Here is a 21580-nt window from a genome sequence, read left to right as displayed (position 1 = left end):
ACTGGTTAGAGGGATTTTCACCAAAGACAGCAATAACCTTTCGTATGACACTGCCCACATCTACTGCGCTCTACGTGACTCGGGCCCCGTCCCTGCTGCGAAGCCTGCCGTACCTGAAGCCTGCGATGGCCTTCTGGATGATGGTGTCGTCCAGGCTCTTGTCGAACACGTAGGACAGGGCGGCGATGGTGGGGCCCCAGGTCATGGTGAACAGGTCGTGGTCGTAGCTGCCGGCCGGCACGTGCAGGAAAACGCCCTCGGGGGTCGCGCCGCGGTGCAGCAACACGCTCCACACGTAGTTCTCCTTCACCAGGCCCGACTGCTCGTCCGGCATCACGATCTCCTCGTTCCTGAAGGAGAGAGAGAGCGGCCGGGGAAGGGTGCGTTGAGTGTGCGTGCGTGTGTGTGTCTGTCTGTCTGTATGCGTCTGTACACTGAAACATTCACTCACATGATGTACCTGGAGCGACTATACACAATGCATCCACGTTCCAAACTGTCATCTGCCTCCTTTAAAGTTGAACTTCCACTTACTTAATAGCGTTGTAAATGTCCTCCAGCATGTCCTGGTCAAAGTCTTTGGAGCCGTTGACACCCTTCAGATTCTTCTTGAATTGCTGCAGGAAGCCAGCCCCCAAAACAAAACAACCGTCCGTACCGATCAGTAACAAGTCTTTATTCCCAATCAAATCATACGTCACACACCGTCAACACCGCGGCCATCGGCCAAGCCCTCCACCATCAACATATCCATCATTGCGTCTCAGCTAGCTAGCTTAGCGCTGACATCCAACCCTTTCGGCATCAGACGCTACCCCTAATTGAGCATCCAGCAATTAAGGGGGTTTATCCACGCGTGTCACTTAATACGGTGCGCTTGTGATGCGAGTCAAACAGGGACTGGAGCCAAGATCCCCCTACAAATAAACATATCCGCCCCGTGTTGACTGACAGCAGTGAGACTCTGGTTGGCACCATGCTGGGGGCTAATGGCAGGTAAACCAAAAGGGAAACAGGAGACCCGCCACAGCGGGATAGACAGACAGAGAAATAAACATAGAGAGGAGAGAGACAGAGAGAGAGAGAGTGAGAGAGGTAGAGGGAGAGAAAGTGAGAGGGAAGGAGAGACAGAGAGAGACAGACAGAGACAGAGAGAGAGAGAGAGAGAGAGAGAGAGAGAGAGAGAGAGAGAGAGAGAGAGAGAGAGAGAGAGAGAGAGAGAGAGGAAGAGAGGAAGAGAGGGAGAGTGGGTCAGGGAGCAGAGGGATCAGGGGTGTGTTTGTAATACCAGTATCAGTCACTCACACACACAGAACAATAACACACACACAGAGGAAAAACAACACGCACAGAAAAATAACACGCACACACACTCTCTGCCTCTCCCATGCAACACATCGCACACACACACACACACACACAAACACACTTGCACTCTCTCCCACAGACACACCCACACTCATACATTCTGGGTCCCAGGAGTAAAAGATGGTAACAATAGCCGCCAATGGAGATAAGGCAGCTGGACGTGTCGGCTGCCAAGTCATCACAGGACCGACAGAGAGGGGAGATCTTACCCCTCCCTGGTCTACGGTGACTGATCTGAAGAGCCAAAATGTTGCAGGGGTCATATTCTAAACGAGCATTAAAAAAAAAATTAAACAACTTCTGTGGAGAATTGTATATGAACTGAATAGGATTTTAAGTGGCCCTAACTGATGAATAATCAAACAACTGCGATTATTCTTCAACTAAAGAGGCTATGAGTTATACGAGTTAACAGTATAATGTGTGTTCATGTCGTTTGAAGACTTTGAGAGAGGTGCTTCTACTGTATCTGTTCTGCAATTCACGATGGTAGTAGTCAAGTGAGCGAATGGAATGATGGCGCTTTTATTGCCCTATCCAAAAATGTCGGGGTCACAAACTTTGTTGTTCTCTGGGCAGCTTAGAATTCCATTCCCTCTCCACCAAATTGCGACTTAGCTTTGGGAATGTCTCGGAATACTTCAAACAGACTACAACACCAAATGTCTGATTGGTATGAGTGTGTGTGTGTGTGTGTATGTTTTTCTATTTGAGTTCTTGTGCGTGCATGTTAGACTGTCTAGTGTGTGTGTGTGTGTGTGTGTGTGTGTGTGTGTGTGTGTGTGTGTCTGAGCGAACGTGTGTCAGTGAGAGTGGCCCACCCGCGCTCTCATCAAAAGCCCATGGGACTTGTGTTTAGTCTTCAGGCGCTGTCACTCAAACAGACAGCCAGGCTACTGCCCCACCCCACCCCAGCCCAGCCCCCCCGACCATACCCCCCCCCTCCACCCCCTCCCCGCCCCTGCCGCCTGTTCACATGACTAAGCAGGATGACCTCATCGCCTCGACCACCGCTGGGCACAGCTGTCACGGCGGCTTTTTAAGACCCCATCAGAGGCTCCGGCGAGGCGCTCTGACAAATGTGGGGCTCCTGCGGCGGAGCTCTTCTCCCTCCTACGAGACACGCCGTCTGAGACCAGTGGGAATGTTGCCATGAGGAGACAGCTTTCATGTTCACCACCAGTAAACTTTTACAACACCACGATAACGGATCGGTGGAAGACCGACCGATTTTCGGAGGAGTGTGTGTGTGTGGGGGGGGGGGGGGAGGGGGTGTGAGAAAAGAAATCTTCGATGTGTTTGAATCCCATCGAGTGGTCTAAAAGGTTTGGGCGTCGGTGTGTGTGTGTGCTCACCTCGACGGTCATGGGAATGTTCTGCTTGCGCACGTTGTTGTTGTGCTGGTCCGTGTTCAGCATGATGACGGCGTAGGCCAGGGCGAAGCCAGCATCGTTGGTCATGAAGGGGGAGCCGTTCACCTTCTACACGCGCGCGCACACACACACACACGCGCGCGCACACTTTATCATCTTGTCCGTGACACCACATTGTAAGATGTGACTCCATCAACAAACTGCAATGTCAGTGAAGGTGTTCGCTAATCCTCACACGACCAACACCATGTCCTCCCCACCTCACACCATTTTTTCGCCCGGCTGACATTACTATCTCCCACCGGAGTGGAAAACTCATTTGTGTGAGTATCCAGAATACACATGAACTCATTGAAGTGTGTGGCGACTAAGAAAAGGACATTACTAGGAATACTTTCCAGGACGACCCCCCCGCCTTGTGTTATTTAAGGAGCTGCTTGTCCGTCTAAATAACCTCTCCCCCCCCCCCCCCCACATTTTCCTCCTGCCCTCGTGGCCGGCGATGGTTATGTCACGCTTCCCCGTCGCGGCATTTTCCTTGTCCCCTAATTGCCCCCAGTGACTGATGTCCCCTGCCCTTGATCCGTATCTCGGCCTCCATTGGCTGTAATTACCTGATGATAGGGACAGTTGGTGAGCCGGGATAGCCTTGCCGTGCGGTCATGGAAGAACTGGGACTGCATGAAGGCCCCCCCGTATGTGTGCCAGTGTGTGTGTGTGTGTGTGTGTGTGTGTGTGTGTGTGAGAGCGGGAGTCCAGGCAGCTGACTTACATGCCAGATGTCGGTGAAAGTTTCCAGCAGTCTGTGGATGACGGGAGCCTCTCCAGGCAGCCTGAAGGCCTCCAGATACAGGCGCAGGGCCTCGTCGATACGCAGCCCCTGGAAGCCGAACGTGCTGCACAGGAGGAGTCCAATTCGTTAAACATCTTACTGTTCGGCACATCATAAACGAGTCCGTCGAAACGGTCTATGTTACTCTCGAATGTGTGCGCGAATCATTCTCGATGGAGATGTTTTCCTTTCATTCTGTGCTCAGAAAAGGGCTGAAGCCGTGACGCCCCCCCCCCCCCCCCCCCTTACTTGACGAAGCTGTCGAGGAGTTCCATGTTCTTGCGGTCGCTGATGAACTCGCCGATCATCTTCTTGTCCAGGCGGGGGTTCTCCCGGAGCCACTGGGCCACCTGATTGTTGTCCATGGGGCTGCTGAGCAGGCACTTCTCCTGCAGGAACTGGACACCCTTCTTGGGCTTCTGGTTGAACTGCTCCGTGCCTGTGATCAGCAGCTGGGAGGAGGGCGGGAAGGCCAGGTGAACACACACACACACACACACACACTCACACACAACCTTGGAATGAGGCTTGAACACGTGCCGAGGGTGTGGGACACGTGTTTGCGGACGCGTGTGGAACATGCAGATCCTCAGGAAACCCAACGTTCTTTCAGAAAGGTGCGTGCGTCTGTTTTCTCTCTAGCAGATACTCAAACTGTGAAAATGCCTCACCTTCTTCTTGATTTTGATGTCCAGCAGTTCTTGAGAGTTGGGCAGACCAGAGGAGAATCGTTGAGGCTTCTGTAGTACATTCTTCTCAGCTGAGACAAAAAGGACACTTTAGACATTAGACTTCCTCGCAACATCCTTACAAGAAAAGCGTCCTGGCGAATGAGACGAGAGGTTATCAGACCAAAATGGCTCCAAATATTATATCACAACGTGTTCGAGAAATATTTGATGCTTGGTACAATATACGGTGTACATTTTCGGTTTGGTAGAGATTTTTGGCGAAGGATGATCTACCTGTGTCGGTCTCTTCCTGGTCCTGCCTGCCGAGCCTCATCTTTTCTGCCATCAGATGCCCGCTGGTGGGTGGGCACGCAGGTGTGTTCAGGATCTCTGCAGCGCTCTGCCCGTCTGGCCTGCTAGTGTCTTGAGCCACATGAACAATAATGCATTACTAACGTGTACGTTTTTTTTTTAAGAACAAGATTCTATCAAGAAGGATGGCCTTCATATGAGCCCTTCCTTGCTGCTTGTTCTAAAGAGAGAGGCATTCTGCACCTGTGGTTGCGTCTGCGCTTCCATTGGTTGTGCCATCCCCTTCCGGAAGCACCGTTTCTGATTGGTCCTGCTGAGAGGCGTTGTTGAGCACCTTGGCCTGGCAGTGGACCTCAGTGCTGTCAATCACAGTCAGCAGGGCCTCGAGTGAGAGGAGATGTGTTGTGTAGAGCTGCCCTGACACAGGGAAGGCATTCTGCAACACAACACACAGTCACGGGTCATGCAGAAAGTTTCAATTCAATAAAAAAAACTAATATATACGATTTTGTTTTGGCACGCAATTAGCATGACTCTGGTTCTTGTCCCAATGTCCCAAGCCCCCATTCTGTCTGCTAGCCCTGATACCTTGGAGAGGAGCTTGGTGAGATCTTCAAACAGGTTAGAGCAGTAGAAGTCACAGTCGTAGTTGATGTAGAGCTCTGTGACAAAACTGGGGATCCTCCAGAGCTGCACCAGAGCCTCCAGGGCCATCTCCTTCATCTCGTACGGCATCTTCAGATTCTCCGACGTGATGATATCCATCAGCTTCTTCAGGTACATCTGGACACCAAGAGGAGGAAACGGTCAGTTAACTTCTTGACTTCCTTTTGTTAGGTTTTTCCAGAGTCATTGCGTATCAATTCGAGCCACGGCCTAACTATTGTTCATTTTTAGTACAAGTACATACCTGGAACGTGCGATTGTATTTTATTTGATTATTTTAGTGTCATTTTTGACGTGAAAGAGTGGGTTTGCTACCTACCTCAAGCTGGAACTTCAGATGTCCACGCATGCTCTCAAAGAGCAAGAAGCACGCACGCAGAGATGCTGCGTACAGGTTCATACGATCCACACTCAGCAACTGGAACACGAGAGAGAGCTGGCTTTGAAACACATTTTGTAAGGACTGGTCTCACACAGGAAAGAGCGTGTGTGTGTGTGTGTGTGTGTGTGAGAGCGCGTGTCCAACCTGGAATAGGTGTCTGCAGAGCTCATCCTTGACCAGGACCAGCAGAGACTGGTAAGGGGCGATGTGTGCGGCCTCCAGCGCCACGGTCAGCAGCTGGAGGCCCATGTGCATCATGGCGTCCGTGTTGTGGCGGTCGTGGGGGTTGGTCAGCGAGATGAGGAAGCGGAAGAGCTCGCGCAGACACGGTAGGCCGTACGGGATGAGGGAGGCGCCTAGGAGGACGAGGAAGAAGAATACAGGGGACGTCACGATGGAAGGTTCGTGCAGCTTTGTGGCAGGGTGACGACAGGGTGAGGGGGCGATAACCAAACAGGAAGTGGGAGGAGAGGCGGGGGGAGACCACGAAGGAGGGAGAATCAAAAAGGAGATGGATTCCGAGATGGAACATCGCCCAACATCAGACATGGCAGGGGGGCATAGACGCGAGAGGAATTGGGGGGGAAACGAATCTCACCATCTCTCTGAGAGGACTGGGTGAAGCGGACCCCTCGGGGGTTGACGTAGTCCATGTCGTGGACGGAGGCCGTGTCCGACTGCTCCGTCACAGAGTCCCTGTCCTCCAGCACCTCCGGGATGGACTCCACCGAGGCCGACTGGGCACGCTCCACCTGATGCTCGTCACACTGTCACAGAGAGACAAGCCGCCACAGGGTGAGAACATGCATGCAACTACACCTGGAGGGCATGATGCGCCCACAGCTATCCCCCTTGTCCGACTTATGGGTACAGCCTAAAAGCCTATGAGCACTAGATTAGAATGACTAATTCATTATGAAATAACAATTCCTTTCCTCATTAATTAATGAGAAACTATTTTGGGAACTCAACATTAGAGTAGAGTGGGACAGTGTCTCCAACTATAACTGACACTTTGATATTCCCTTGGTAAAAGAAACTGAAATAAGCCGCATTCCTTGAGTACCTGAGCGTCCATCCGTCTGGGCTCCATCCCTGGGGTGGTGGGGGCCGAGCCGCCCTGATCCAGGTCACTCAGGTCCTCCCGGGATGTGGCCTTGGAGCAGGTGTCCAGGCCGCTGTCTGTGGTGGTGGGGCTGGACATGGAGGAGGCCACGCTGTCCGACACCGGCAGGCTGCCGCCAGATGAGGACGAGCCCTGCTCGATGAAGGGGACTCCACCTGAGAGAGAGCGAGAGAGACGTGGACAGAGAGGGGGGAGAGAGAGAGACGTGGACAGAGAGGGGGGAAAGAGAGAGACGTGGACAGAGAGGGGGGAGAGAGAGAGATGTGGACAGAGAGGGGGGAGAGAGAGAGACATGGACAGAGAGGGGGGAGAGAGAGAGATGTGGACAGAGAGGGGGGAGGGAGAGAGACATGGACAGAGGAAAGAGAGAGACATGGACAGAGAGGGGGGAGAGAGAGAGACATGGACAGAGGGGGGAGAGAGAGAGACGTGGACAGAGAGGGGGGAGAGAGAGAGACGTGGACAGAGAGGGGGGAGAGAGAGAGACGTGGACAGAGAGGGGGGAGAGAGAGAGACGTGGACAGAGAGGGGGGAGAGAGAGAGACATGGACAGAGAGGGGGGAGAGAGACATGGACAGAGGGGAGAGAGAGAGAGACATGGACAGAGGGGAGAGAGAGAGAGACATGGACAGAGGGGAGAGAGAGAGAGAGACATGGACAGAGGGGGGGAAAGAGAGAGACATGGACAGAGGGGAGAGAGAGAGAGACATGGACAGAGGGGAGAGAGAAAGAGACGTGGACAGAGAGGGGGAGGTGAAGTTAGCTACTTTAACATGCCTCTGGTAGTATCAAGAGTACTTCTTGATGATAGATGAATTCAATGTAATAAATCTTTATGGCCGCCGGAGGGCCAGTAAATGCCACAACAGGAGAGGGACTATTGCTTTCAGCATATAAATTAATGGTATTGGAGCAGAATTTCTACAGCTTGTGTTTGTGTATGTTTGTGTGCACACGTGGTCCGGGGGCCTCACCAGAGAGGTTGTTGTTGCTGAGGGAGGTGGTCTGGCCCGGGTCCACCAGGCCGGAGGAGCTGCGCACCATGTGACGCGGGGGCCGCGGGGAACGCTTCTGCTTCTTCCACTTGGACGACTCGCTCATCCCCCCCGCCCGCATCTTCAACTACAACCAGAAGAAAAACATCCACGTGCTCAGAAAAGACCCCCACACACGCTCAGGCCCAGACCGCTACTCTTAGGGGACAGGCCCGTTCTTGGGGCAGGCTTGTCTTTTTCATCAAACACTGAGGTATTTAGGGGATACTGAACAGTTGAGACCACGTCGCGGTATTAAAAGGTTTGGCAATGTATTGGTCGCTGGAAGCCTGCATGGTCTTGCACTCGGAGTCTGTGAGAGTAATTCATAGACTGGAAGGAAGTATCTTTTTAACAGCCATTTCTTTTCAAAGAATGCTCATACGCAGGCATCTGGAAATACAGACTACACATACATGCAGACGCATGCTGTACTGAGATCTGCTCCAGCTTAGACTGAGCACACGCTGAACCAGTGCTAGAATCCAGTTGGAGGTCCAATAGGATCCACATTTAAATAAATACAAAAATATATACATTACCAAAACAAAATAAACAAGCAATAATCAAAAACTTAAATAAATACTAAAACAAAAGCACTTGATTTACAAAAGACTAGAAAACACACTTGACTATAATACAGTAAAAAAAAAAAAAAAAACGCTGTCTTACAAATATCTCTACTGTCTAAAACTGCAATGCCTCCACCCTAATATCCATCTCTAACGGCGTACTGTTTTAATGAGAATAAAATTAGTGAAAGGGGGATAGAAAGAAAGGCAGAAGGGAGGGAGGGGAAGGGAGTTATTTTCTCCGACCGAGTTGCCGGACTCGTCTTCCTTACCTGCACTCGTTTGTTTTTCCACAAGATATTGTAAGCCTCAGGAGAGAAGGGGGGGATGGGCAGGTGCCCGTGATTAGTGATGGAGCCACATGTCAGCAGCGGTACACACACACACACAAGACACCCATTCAATGATGCATGTGAGGAGAGAGGTGGTGGAGGTCGAGGTATGAGAAGTGATTGGGGGGAGGTGGGGGGCAATCCAAACACAGCACCATGCAACCCCAGGGGATGGGCTTGTTTGCGAGGGTGAGGGCGTGAGGGCGTGAGGGACCAGGTTAGTGGGGAGACAGGGACACAGGCTCTGCGTCGGAGCAGAGACACTCATGTTACACCAGGCACCACACCGGACAGTGGTATCGGAGAGAGATGGCAGGGGAAAGGGCAAAAACAATGACAGGCTCTGGATCACAACAACTGATAAGACTGCCATTTCTGCATAAGAACTCAAAGCAACAGAATGCAAGTGTTATTTTATACATAATTTGTGAAGTAGAATTTTGTGACGAGAGATCTAAGGAGCAATTAGTTTTTTGTTTTTTTTTATCAGAAAGGTCAGCCATCGGATTCAATCCAAGCCAGTCCAATGATGCAAGTACAACAATGTGTATGATGGATACAAATGTACAGAAATGTTTGATCCTTATTATGGCATACAGCCTGAAACTATAAACTGATACCTTATCTTTGGGAAGTACTGTATGTCTAGTTGAATCAGTGAGTGGGATAACATTATTTTCTATTCCCAAAATAAATAAAGTAGGCTTAATTGTGGTTTTAATAATGGATGTTGTGTGTTTTCTGAAGTCATGGAGATATTGAAAAAAAAAAAAAAAAGGGAAAAAGGCCGAGGTATCTCTAGTTTCCCCACAAACCAATGCATCCTCATGCACTCGCCCCCCAAAAAGCCATGCTACCCTGTCAATGCACTAGCCGAGAGCCAATCAACAGTGTGTCTTTGCACAAAGTACCCTCTCTAGGCCATTCTGATTGGTGTTTCTAGGCTGCTCTGCACAAATAAGATCCTGAGTGTCCAGGATACAGGATGGGATCTGTGGGGAGGAAAACAAGCACATATGCAGTATGAACTTATAAAAAAAAAGAAGACGGATTTGTCAAATAAAAAAAATGAAATGAGGCAGACATTGCGGTGGATGAGGCAGGATGAGGCTGCAGGGGAGCAGGGCTTAGAGGGCAGAAAGAGGGCTCGTGTCCTGCAGGGTGTGGAGCGGGCACGACAGACTTGACAGTCACAGTTTACCCTCACAAAGCAAGGGACACGTGTTCCCACATCCTTTTTTTTACAATTTCTCCTCCGTCCATGAAGACACGGATCATTACTGAACAAATGAAGGAAATGTTTGTCTCGTTCACTTTCGGCACGACGGAGACGGCGTCTGCTGAAAGGCACACGGAGGGGGGGGGGGTGCGACAGACATTTCAAGCCATCGCTAAAACATACAGGAGACATGGTCATTCGCAGCACAAGGGGGATGACGGGAATGAAGGGCAGAAAAGGGAGACTGAGGTAGCAACAGGCAGATGAGGGGAACTTTCACAGATGGTCATTCAACATCTCATTCCAGTTTACCTTCTTCATATTGGTGCCCACAAAACTCTTGGCCTCCTCTTTGAACTGGGGTAGTCTAGAAGATGGGACAAAAGCACAAGTCAAGTCTGAATAGAGATCTGGGAAGAACATTTCAAGAAACGGTCATCTTTTTAGTAATCACTAGGAGTTCTTATTGGTGGTAATAAGGAGCAACCCAATCTCTGGGTTTTATCTCTAAACTGCCTGTCAGGATTGCTACCTTTCTTCGTGGTCATTCAGCCAGCAGCCACTGTGTGGCGACAGGAAACCTGATCTCCCGCGAAACAAAGCCACTTATGCCACAAAACATTACAATGGGGACCATCAAAATCAAAAGAATCAATTTCATTTAAACCGGCTCCCTGAATTTGTTAGTGGAGATTGAATGTCACACAATGCCGGTAGAAAACAAGCAATTTATTTTATTTCATTCGTCACCCTCACAAAATGAGTGTGTCATCAAACCAGCCACCTCAAATAGGCTACATGAATTCATCGGTCGAACAAAAGTGTAAAGTGGCCTTCCTCTCATGTCATATTCAATCAAGTCGTAGTAGACAAGAACTAGCTGGGGTGATGAAATAAGAGTAACCAAAAAACATTCAAAAAAAGGACCCCAAGCATGGACAGAGAACAATACTTGGGAAGCATTAAGCTGACAGGCAATATGTCCCTCTCGGATCCTGTGATATCTTCATTCAAACCTCAAATGAACTTCTCGGGGAGGGCTGATGAGATGAGTGCTGTTCTCTGCTCATCACACATTGTGTGAGACCCCTGGGTTCTGTGGACTCTTGGGCTTTGCGGCCAAATGAGATATCACCGCTGCCACACCGAGAGCTCTTTTTCTATCTCACAAACACGCACACACTACTAACACACACACACACACACACACACACACAGCCCCCAACTTTAACACCGCGTTAATAGAGTGTTGTCTTGCAAGCTCGATTATTGGATGATCTGTGGGTCTAACAGATTAACATGTCTAATACTTTCAGCAGGCAATCTAAGCCTCCTCCTGTGGACTCCCTGAGAGATGAAGATCATTATGCCCCAATGCCCCCCCCCCCCCCCCCACAGCCCTATTAAAGAGGCAGTCATGGACAAGAGGGGGCTGGAGCTGGGGCTGACCAATAAGGCTCAGTGTGTGCGCGCGGTACTCCATGCATGTTGTCAAAAGGCCCTAAATATAAAGTCTCGTCAGGGCGAGCGACGGAGATGCCTTTTTTTTTTTTTTTTACTGCGCTGGCTGCCATACTTTTCTATTTCCACATCCAGCGACGTGCAATAAAAGGTCTCGATAACAAGGTGCCACATGACACGTAATCCTAACAATCACAACCACAGAAAAAAAAAACGGAGAGAGAATGCTTTGATGAATACTAAGCAAGCAGCAGCCAAAAAAAGGTTTCCATCTAAATACGCCAACGCCACTATTTGGCATCAACGTCCGCATCAAATAGCCTCAGCCGACACGCGGGCCCTGAGACAGAAGGGAATTACACTGTGACTTTATTCTGAGCTCTATTTGTTCTGTTTGCGCTACGTCGGGGGGTGAGGTTCGAATTCTAGTCCGCCTCATCATTTTTACCCGAGACTACTGGCTATGCTAATTATGCACGGTACTTGGCGCAGGGTGTTTGGTGGTGGGGGTGCTACGGCGTTGGAGACACTGTCTTCATCTATATGCAGATCATCCAGTCTGGTGACGCTCTGGATGATGGCTCAGCCTGTTGTCTGCACCTTAATGTGACTAGAAGCCGAATGCATGGGCTCCTCTGTGTGTGTGTGTGTGTGTGTGTGTGTGTGTGTGTGTGTGTGTGCGTGTAGCAACCCCCATCCCCTAAATGCCAGTGGGGACTCACATTATTGCATTAGCAAATCAGTGCCATGTTGACCCCTGTGAGAGATGTAAAGGAACAGCATTCCGGCCTATGAAACATGCCCTTCTGAGACCCTTCACGTGCCAAGACATTAATCATTCAAAGGAAAGACCTTCAAGGTGTTATACGGAACACTGCAGACTGACATGGTATGAAAATGTTTTTTAAACACTCCAAGCGTCTGCCCAGCACAAACAACCCAGTCAGACCCTACTTTAAAACCTGTCTGAAATGATCCTGGACGATTTCAAGCATGAATTGTTTTTGAACGCCCACCCCCCCCCCCCCCACCACCCCAAAAAAAAGAACGAAAATGAAGTAATTAAATCAAACAGGTCTGCAATTTACACAGTGCACTGAGAATCACGCTCTAATCCCACCTCGGTGCTAGGGAAGCAGTGAGAATCCAATCACCTAATTGTCTCCAGGGCAAACTGGAGACGAATTTCCTGAAAAGCGGACGGCAGCAAGGCCTGAGCTAACAACCACACACACACCCTTGTACCTGGAGAACAGCAGCTGAACCATGTCGACCAGTGTGTGTTCGGCTGACTTCCTCAGGAGTTCTGTGGGGGGGGGGGGGGAGATAGATAGAGAAAGAATGAGCGAGGGGACCAAACAAACAAGGCAGGTGCCATTAGAGCTAAAGAAGGACTGGGACCTCTGTTTGGGAAGGATTAGAGGGGAACTTTATTAAAACGCAAGGGAACTCTGTGCGTGTTTGTGTGTGTGTGTGGGGGGGGTGTTAGGGTAGCTGGGGAAGGGAACACTGTGTGTGTGTGTGTGTGTTTGTGGGGAGTTACTGAACTAAGTTTGGACAGCGGACTTTACCTTCCAGTTAGGCCCACGTGTAATGGGATACCCAAGGGCATGAATACTAACTATGGGAACCGTGTCCACGCCACACAGAAATCAGTAGCGGTTCTCCGAAAGCCTCTCAAAATGAAGGTCGGGGATGGCCTGGACCGAGAGTTAGGCTGGGGCTCAGCGTGCAGGTGCGGCTGTGAGGAGGAGGAGGAGGGCTGGCAGAGCACTGGAGAGACTTACCACTGAGTCGCATCTCAAAGCAGATCCGGAAACAGGACTGCATGATCTCACACACCGACTCGTTGGTCAGGTGGCCTCCGACCGGCGTCAGCAGCAGAGTTCGTAGGACCTATCACACGACAACGGGGTTTTGGGTAGGTTTTTCTCCCCCCCCCAAAGCACGAGACATGGCCAAAACATCAGTCAGGATTACCAGACTGCATTTGGGATCGATCCAGTGAAGGGATACTGTATCACAGTGCAATTGTTCTTTAGAGAGACCGGACATGAAGCTTGAGAGCTTATTCAGCCGGGATGCAGACGTAGCTACCGTACCTGGAGGATCTTCATGAGCACCACCTCGTCGCTGGCCGGGTCGGTCCCCACAAAGCGGGCGTGCGTGACGGCGTCCGCCATGTTCTCGATGGCCTCCGCCGCCGCCTCGTGGTCGGCATCTGCAACACGCAAACAAGACGGACGGCGATGAGGCGGGCTGCACTCTGGGGAACGGGTTTCTTCAGGAGAACGTCACACCTGATGGAAGAGACCTGTTACCCTTCTCTAAATTAAGACCAAACTGGAAGGCCCCGCCGTGTCAGGAATCTGTGACGCAGGATCACCTGGAGTAGACGACTTCAAAGCGGCCTGGTGATTATGGAGAGGAATGTTCACCGATATTGCCTCTTTGTCCTCGTGCCTTTTGTGCTACATATGCTGATCTACGGCTAAACTCTGAGCTGTTTGAACTCCTCCTCTTACACAAGTCGAGTATCCGAGCATTGTTCACGGTTCCATTTTCAAGATAAAAACACGGACCATTAGAATCAGATAATCGGATAAATAAATGAACGAAACAAAAATGGGTCAAACTGGTTAGTAGCTCTAATAAAAGGTAGACTATTAATGCATTAATGGCCATTTTTATGAAACAAAACAAAAGGCCAAACACTTGTATGGGAGCTCACACCGAGTCCTGTTCTTGCACACAAACGAGCGCGCCTTTCCCCCCCTCACACTCACACCAATCTAGCATGAGGTCCATCCAGAACAGAAGGTTGCTTTAAAGCCTGCAATCATGGATCACCAGATGTGCTCTTTTGTGAAGGATGGCCAGGGCAAATTAGCCGTCTAGGCAGCCGGTGTTTTGAAACCTGAAGCAGGGTCTGGCCAGATAGCTGGGCCCTCGTAGCTGTCCTGCTTTACTTTTCCATCACCCGTTAAAAGAGCATTTCATTAACCCTCGTGCTGCCTTCGGGTCACATGACCCAAAGGTTCATAACGAACCATCGTTGTGTTTACCCAATTTTACCCAATACAAAAACAAATAAAAATAATTTTCTTTTAACCATTCCAATGTGGGGGGTCTGACACAGCCCGACAGTTAAAAGAAAATGCTTCACTTTGTTTTTGTATGAGGTAAATTTGTCGCAATACGACGGTGGGTCACAATGACTGATGGGTCAGAATGACCCGAAGATAACACAAGGGTTAACTAATAAGAAGAGGCCATGGCAGTAGTGGGGGGGGGGGGAGAGAGGGGATTTCCAGGTAGAGATGTGATGTCACAACACATTCCTGGCTATTGACCAGCCGGCACAATTGGTGAACTAAAGGCAGAGGGGGGGGGGGGGGGGGGGGGAGGCAGCTTAGAGTGGTGCCATCATGTCCACTGACGGTCTATAATCAGTCATTAGCCAAATGAAGGGGTGAGGGGGGGGGGAGGAGGGGCAGGGAAGGGGTTTTCAGTGAGACCCGCCGTCAGCCAACGCGTGGTGTGGGTTCAGTTCATCGATACTGTGTTAGAGAAGGAGCACTGGGGCACCGGTCACTGGGCATTGCTGGGGCGAAGGCCAGAGACATGGCCAGGGCCCACAGCTCAGGAGGGAGTGGAACGGGGTGAAACGCAGCACGGACGGCCTCCCTCCAGAGGCCCGGGCGACAACAAGCGCCAGAGTTGCGCTGAAAACGGCTCGTCCGCACACGGAAACTGGAACCGTGATGGGGGTCTGACAGAATGTCAGCAGTGATATAGAAGCCTAATCCCCTTTCTTGGCAGGAGTCTACAGAAGCAGGGCCTGGAGGAGGGAGGACCATTGTTAAAATAACATTGGAGAAAGAGAGGGACACTGTGTGTGTGTGTGTGTGTGTGTGTGTGTGTGTGTGTGTGTGTGTGTGTGTGTGTGTGTGTCAGTGGGAACGTGGGAACAGCTGTCCTGCAGTGAAGTTTAAAAAAAGAACATTCAGAGTCCTGTTATCAAAAGGACTGCAGTGTGTGTAAGCAAGAGAGAGGGAGAGAGAGAGGGGGGAAAAAATGGGTTCGAGTGTGACAAACCCAAAAGGTCTGGAATAATTCACTGTACAAGGGCCAATGCATCTTTTTAAACCAAACAATGGGACAGGCACTTTCCCCGGGTCTAAGTGAATCCTAGTTTGCTCACCTGTCGCCCTGTTGTAGTACTAGAGTACTAGATCCCCTTTCATCAGCTGGGCGAGCAAAGCCGTAGTAACAGAAATATAATACAAAGTTTGATCCAACTGCTTTCTGCATATTACAACCCTTTACTCTTTGAATTTAAAACAAATCAAATAAAGCACGTTGCATCCGTTCCTTGATTTGGTAACACTGGAATATGTTCATTTGAACTAGTGCGGTTGCTCCTCTGGTGTGGTCATGGCCGTGCTGACTCGGCATGGAGAGAGATGAGAGAGTGAGAGGAGGAGGAGAAGAGAGATCTGGATGTCTGTCAGTACAGGGGCTTAGACCGGCACTCCTCCGTGCCAGTAGACCTCAGGCCACAGATTGAGGGAATTAGCCCTCACTAAATGAAATGTGTGTGTGGATGGGGATGAGGGGTGTTGTGTGTGTGTTTCCTTCTCTAGGTCTGGATATCAGTGTGTGTGTGTGTGTGTGTGTGTGTGTGTGTGGGAGGCAGAGAGTGAGAGGGATTTCCCTCTCTTCTCCAGACCCCCCAGGGTGGTAGAGCCCGGGGGGGGGGGGGGGGGTCAGGCGGCTCACGGCAGGCAGAGGGGCCGAGACAGAGGGGACAAAGGGAGAACACGAGAGGGAGCATGTTCACGGTGACACACACACACACACACACACCCACGCAAAAAGGTGGAACCTATTCAAAGTGACACGCAGCGTGAAACAGAACAGGACTGCTTGCTGTGAGTGCAGCCTTAGAAGGGTGTTTAGCTGTAGAATTTGAGCAAACTTGCACTGAGCCCTCTGTACCACAACAGAGTCGAAGTGAAGTCGGAGGCCTGTCGTCATCCACGGTTTTATAGGCCTGGATCCAAATACGACACAAGCACCAAGTGCCGTTCCAGACGCAGACAGAAGATGGCAGTATTTGACAGGATCAGTCCTATCGAACCCCCCCGTCTCGCCACATCAGTCCTCCACGAGCGAAATAAGTTCCAACTCCACTCAAACAATGAACGACCCAAGGGGAATCCAATATATCGTGCTCCCCTTTCTAGGAGGTGTTCATAAAGCATTTGATGCGCTTGGTGTTTGGATAGAGAGAGCCTATGAGCAGTGCTAGAGTGATTGAGACGATGTATCCAGGACCGGCGGATCGTCCGAAGGGCCGGTGTTTTTCCAGGCTAGCCTACACGGCCCCAGCCAAACAGCCGGTGAGTTGGGTGTACATCCCCTTTCCACACACCTCCAGCCTTGCCATACTGATCTGGCCTGGTACCAGATCTGCTGTCAAATTCAGAGTTGTCATGTCGTCACAACACGGCGCGGGCACTACAGCGTGCACGGTTGCCTTGAAGACAGATGGACACGCATATGGGCAAACCGTTTGAGGGTTACCCCGACCAACCGCCCTGTTCTGTTCGTCTGTGAGCACCACAGCAAACGGGGGGGGCGCAGGCTTGGCGGTGGCGTGTTCCAAAGCCCTCCTGACTCATTTAAAGGTCATGCAATCAAAGCTCACATGACTGGTGTCATGAGAAGAAGTCCATTGTTCACGTAGGCATTGGGATAACGGCTCTACTCTGAGAGCAATACTGAGAATGAAAACAATATTGTGTACATTGAACAGTGAACGTTTGTAAAAGAAACAACATGGAAATAGTGTATTGAGATGGTGTTTAACAAGTTCTCTGAATAATCTAGTGCGAACTTCTAGACTTTGGTATGTTAACATCCTAATAACGTTAGGTAATATAATGAATTGATTTCAGGACTTTGAGAGCAGCGCAAAACGCCAGTCCGGAATTTAAACATATATATTTATGTATCCATCCTGTGTCATCTATTTACATGTGACATGTCAAATGGCCTTTATAAACTTTTTCAAACAAAAAAATCTATGAATTTCACAAATGAATCCATAAGGATTGTTTTTTTTCGCCCTTCTACATTTGAATCCGCCTTATAAATATGCCATCAAAGCACTCCAGAAGGGGAACAAGTGTCGGCCAGCTCTCAACAAGGAGACCAAAGCCATTGTCCTAAGAGAGGGGGCCTGGTTGGCTGGGCCCTGTCGTCACCATGGTTACCCCTCCCTCTGAACCACTGTTGATGAGATGCGGTGGTTGTGGAGAAAGGTGGGGAAGGAGGCGGGGGTGATGGGGGGGTGGGTGGCGGTGGGGGTGGGGAGGAGGGTTATAGGATTAAGGGAACTGGCGTTGGGTTTGGAGTGACAGACAGGAGGGCTTGGGGTGTGCGGGAGAGTGATTTGTGAGGAGGTGATCTGTGCAGATATGGTTGAGGCTGTGTGTGTGTTTGTGTGTGTGTGTATATATGTATGTGTGCGAATGCGCCTGTCTGTCTGTGAGCATGTTGTAAGCGTGTCTAGAGTCAGTTTGTTGGGTTTGCGAGGGGTCTTCGAGATAAAGACACAAAACAGGCAACCGCGATAAGCTGTACAATAGATGACTCTGAACACAGCAGGACAAAAGCGAAAAGCTGAAAATCCAAACTCCCCTCCGCAAGCAATATGAAAGCAGAGCTGAATAATAACATTTACAAAACATGACAGAAAGAACGTATTACAGTTGGGCTCGTAAAATTCGGCGCTATTCAATGTCATGATCATCGTTCTTGGTTTAGTGATGCCTGCAGCTGTTTTGACAAGGATGTTACATTATTTATTCAACCTCGCTATTTAGACTAACATCTGGTGATGCATGCTTGTTTCACACTTTAGGACGCAACAACTGGCAGACGCCAGCCATATTTCCATGATGAGGCCAGTGAGGGACGCCTCATGCTATTTGTGTGGCAATGTCCATTTCGGCATCGATAATAGAAACTGGTCATTCTCTGCATTCCGCAAGTGACTCGTGGTTGACTAATAACCTTCCTAGACTATCAAACATTCTGAGAATCTTTCACACTGTGTTCTCACAGCCCCAGAAAAATGAATTTATTTTTATAATAATCATAAGGTAATTTTTGACTGTATTTAACTTTTTTATTGTATTGTATGTATACAGTATAATATACTATATATTGTATGCTATATATATATATATACTCGTCGCTTGAACTCCAGACCTTTAAGTTAATCTTGATGAACTGTGAAGTAACAATAAAATAGCAAACTATGCCATTCAGATGTGTGGGAAGGTAGTTGTGTTGTTTTTTTATTAATAATATTATTGCATTACTGTTACATATAGAAATACGACTAAAGACACCTTTCCCATACTTGGATATCATGTTTTACCATTAATTGCATTAAAATATACTAAAAGTGACTGCAGGCCATTTAATTTATGTCATTAAAACTAAAGAAACAATGTAACTAGGCTTATGGCCAATGAGGTAAGACAATAGTTTCAATAGTTGGGTTGGCCCATGGAGTGATGTAGGGACAGGTGTAGTGCTCACCTATGAGGCCATAGGACAGGAACTTGTTGACGGAGGTGAGAGCCAGGCCTGTGATTGGTCCGGTGGTGTCTTCAGAGCGTACCACCTCCAGGAAGGGCCTCAGGAACACGTTGGGCTCCACATCTGACAGCTCTGAGGACCAGGAGACAGATGGAGACAGAGAGGGAGAGAGACAGGAGGAGAGTCCGAGAGAGAGAAATAAAAAAAAAAAGGTGTAGAGAGATCAGTCAACACTCAGCCATCTCAAAGAAACCCTGTGACAGCTGTAAGCACAGAGTATTGACAGGCAAGGTTTAAGCCTAGCTGCTAGCGAGCGGTGCGAGGCAGCTTTGTCAAACCAAAAAGTGAACAACATTCGGTGGCAGTAACCAAGCTATAGCCTTCAACCCCGAGTCCAGAATATAGCGATAAACCCCAGTCCTCAAAGGTTTTGTTTTACACTTAGGAGACAAACTGGTCAACAGCAGTGTGTGTGTGTGTGTTTCTTTCTTTCTTTTAATATGCTCTCCCTCTCTATAAAGGTCTGTGTAAACAGCCTCGGTGCCCCAGGGCAGATCAATGGGGAATTAGCTGCTCAGGAGGTTGTAACCTTCTCCCACAACACTCAGAGATGCCAGTGAGTGAGTGAGTCCGGGCATATGAGTAAGCGCATATGAGTAAGCGCGCGCGCGCGCACACACACACGTGCGCGCGCGCGCACACACACACACACACACACACACAAGCGAATGAGAAGCTGCCTCTTATTCACCTTGGCAGCACACGATATCTTATTACAACTCAATTTCAAAAAGCTCTTTTTTTAAAGCAGCTGTGTAGGATGTGGGATTTAGCATTAATGAAAATGACTGGAGAGTGACTGGGCTAGGGGCTAGGGGCTTGGGGTTAGGTTGGGAGGTTGCAAGCTACCCCGTGGGGTCACAGACACAAGAAACCAATCCCATAATGACAACATGGCCAACAAACATGTTTACATACTTGAAGTGGGCTGAATGACAAAAGGCTGATGACCGACTTCAAGCGAGAGACGACAACAAGTGGGCTTGGGTTACTTTAAAGCACATACAAAAAGAGGCCGCTGCTGTGTAAATAAGAAGAATAATGTCCGGCTACTTTGGACTGAGCCATCAAAACACAGCTGTAGAGCAGGGGGGGGGGGGGGGAGATGTGCCAGATCTTCCCTCATAATCAATTCACAGAGAGAGGAGCGACCCCGCTTGTAACGCGTCTCGCGATGGGAAACCACCTCGGGCCAATCCCGCGGAAGCTTAGGAGAGTGTCCATCTCTCCGAGGGGGAATTGGGAGAGGAGCGGATGAGGGAGGGGGGGGAGGAGAAGGGGGGGCGGCAAAATACAAACCAGGTAAAACAACAACGGTCAAATTAGTGGAGTCACGCACGCCGCTTTCGGGGAGCATTGTGCCCAAATAATCGCTGGCTGCAGCAATATACTGCAGCCGAGGATTAGGGCTTGCCCTGCAAGAAAACGGGCTACTCAGAACGCAGAAAAACAACCTTGCTACTTCAAAGGAGGGCCCCCGAAAAAAAGAGCCTCAACCAATTTCCAAGAGCGGCACACATGTGACCCGGCCGGGCATTAGCGTGATACCCAATACCCCGGCGGCGTGTTTGGAAATCAAATATGTAATCATTTGGAAATTTCCACACTCCCTTCATCAGTCGCCAGAATGCTTTTGGAGGACTTGCTTCCAAAAGCAAATCTTGTAACACTCGCACACTTTTCTTTCTGTTTTTACTTTTCTTTTCTTGCGGAGTGACTCTGTGTTATATTTGTATTTTCTGTGAAAACGATCAATGCTTCTTTGATAGAGAAATGGGGGAGGCCTTTCTGGGGTGAGTGTTAGGCAGTGCCACAGTATTTTGGTGGACGATGATCCTAACGGGTCTGAAAAACTAGTTCAGCCCCAAAAGGCTCTGTTGTCTTCCAATGGTTCCATCCACGGTTGGAAAACTTTTTTAAAGGGGTCTTAGTGTCCATTATCTTACAGTGGGTACGGACAGGGCTCTTTCAGAGAGAGGAGGACCCTCAAATGAATCTGTCAATAGAGGCTGAGAAAGTCTTCATCAGAGGCGATCACCCCTTAAGTGCCACCGCTGCCTCTCAGATTGGAGAACTCAATTGTGCTGTATTGATCCGGTTGGCCATCGGTGAGTACGGACTGGCTGGGGAAAACTCTACCTCCATTTTTTTTGTGTGTCCCCCCCCTCCAACTCTATCTATCCATCTCTAACTGACCAGCATCAATAGATGAACTAAATCTGAGTTAAATACAGACTCTGTAATTGCAGGTCCATGTCAAGGCTTTGTGCTGGGGTGTGTTATACATAAAGATGGCTGAGGTGGCCCTGGTCAGACCATGGCACCATAACCAGCTTGACCTCTGGCTGACATTGCCTCAAATAAAATAAGGGATTAAAGCTGTGCTGCTCATCCAGCCATGCATTTGATCCATGAGGGTGCTGTCTGTGTGTGTTTTTGTGTGCCTGAATGAGGCTTCATCTCGTGAAGAGCAACAAATTGTGTCAGTCTTTCGTGGTCTTCGATATTGTCTAGACAAAAGAACCTTGCTATGTGTTAGCGCATGGCTCCCTCTC

The 21580-nt window shown here is 49.5% G+C and overlaps 1 protein-coding gene across 6 annotated transcripts in view; it reads right to left on the bottom strand.

The window, feature by feature from the left end:
* Positions 1-21580, bottom strand: part of gbf1 (golgi brefeldin A resistant guanine nucleotide exchange factor 1) — a 56907-nt gene that overhangs the window by 12851 nt on the left and 22476 nt on the right. For 3 of the 6 annotated variants that reach the window (XM_062463562.1, XM_062463559.1, XM_062463560.1), the window contains 20 exons: positions 18966-19097; positions 13451-13569; positions 13136-13244; positions 12594-12654; positions 10200-10254; positions 9580-9660; positions 7705-7852; positions 6671-6885; positions 6203-6371; positions 5749-5960; positions 5542-5640; positions 5145-5339; positions 4800-4992; positions 4539-4667; positions 4245-4333; positions 3823-4025; positions 3514-3637; positions 2724-2849; positions 535-617; positions 114-350 (listed from right to left, as the gene is read on the bottom strand). In XM_062463562.1, coding sequence (XP_062319546.1) covers positions 114-350; positions 535-617; positions 2724-2849; positions 3514-3637; positions 3823-4025; positions 4245-4333; positions 4539-4667; positions 4800-4992; positions 5145-5339; positions 5542-5640; positions 5749-5960; positions 6203-6371; positions 6671-6885; positions 7705-7852; positions 9580-9660; positions 10200-10254; positions 12594-12654; positions 13136-13244; positions 13451-13569; positions 18966-19097 — 2779 coding nt within the window. Of the gene's footprint in view, positions 1-113; positions 351-534; positions 618-2723; positions 2850-3513; positions 3638-3822; positions 4026-4244; positions 4334-4538; positions 4668-4799; positions 4993-5144; positions 5340-5541; positions 5641-5748; positions 5961-6202; positions 6372-6670; positions 6886-7704; positions 7853-8608; positions 8645-9579; positions 9661-10199; positions 10255-12593; positions 12655-13135; positions 13245-13450; positions 13570-18965; positions 19098-21580 lie in introns of all 6 variants that reach the window. The other 3 variants (XM_062463564.1, XM_062463565.1, XM_062463563.1) reach the window with 2 other exon arrangements.

This window comes from Osmerus eperlanus, chromosome 6 (genome assembly GCF_963692335.1).
Source record: "Osmerus eperlanus chromosome 6, fOsmEpe2.1, whole genome shotgun sequence".
NCBI lineage: Eukaryota > Metazoa > Chordata > Actinopteri > Osmeriformes > Osmeridae > Osmerus > Osmerus eperlanus.
This window is presented reverse-complemented; position numbering and strand designations above follow the sequence as displayed.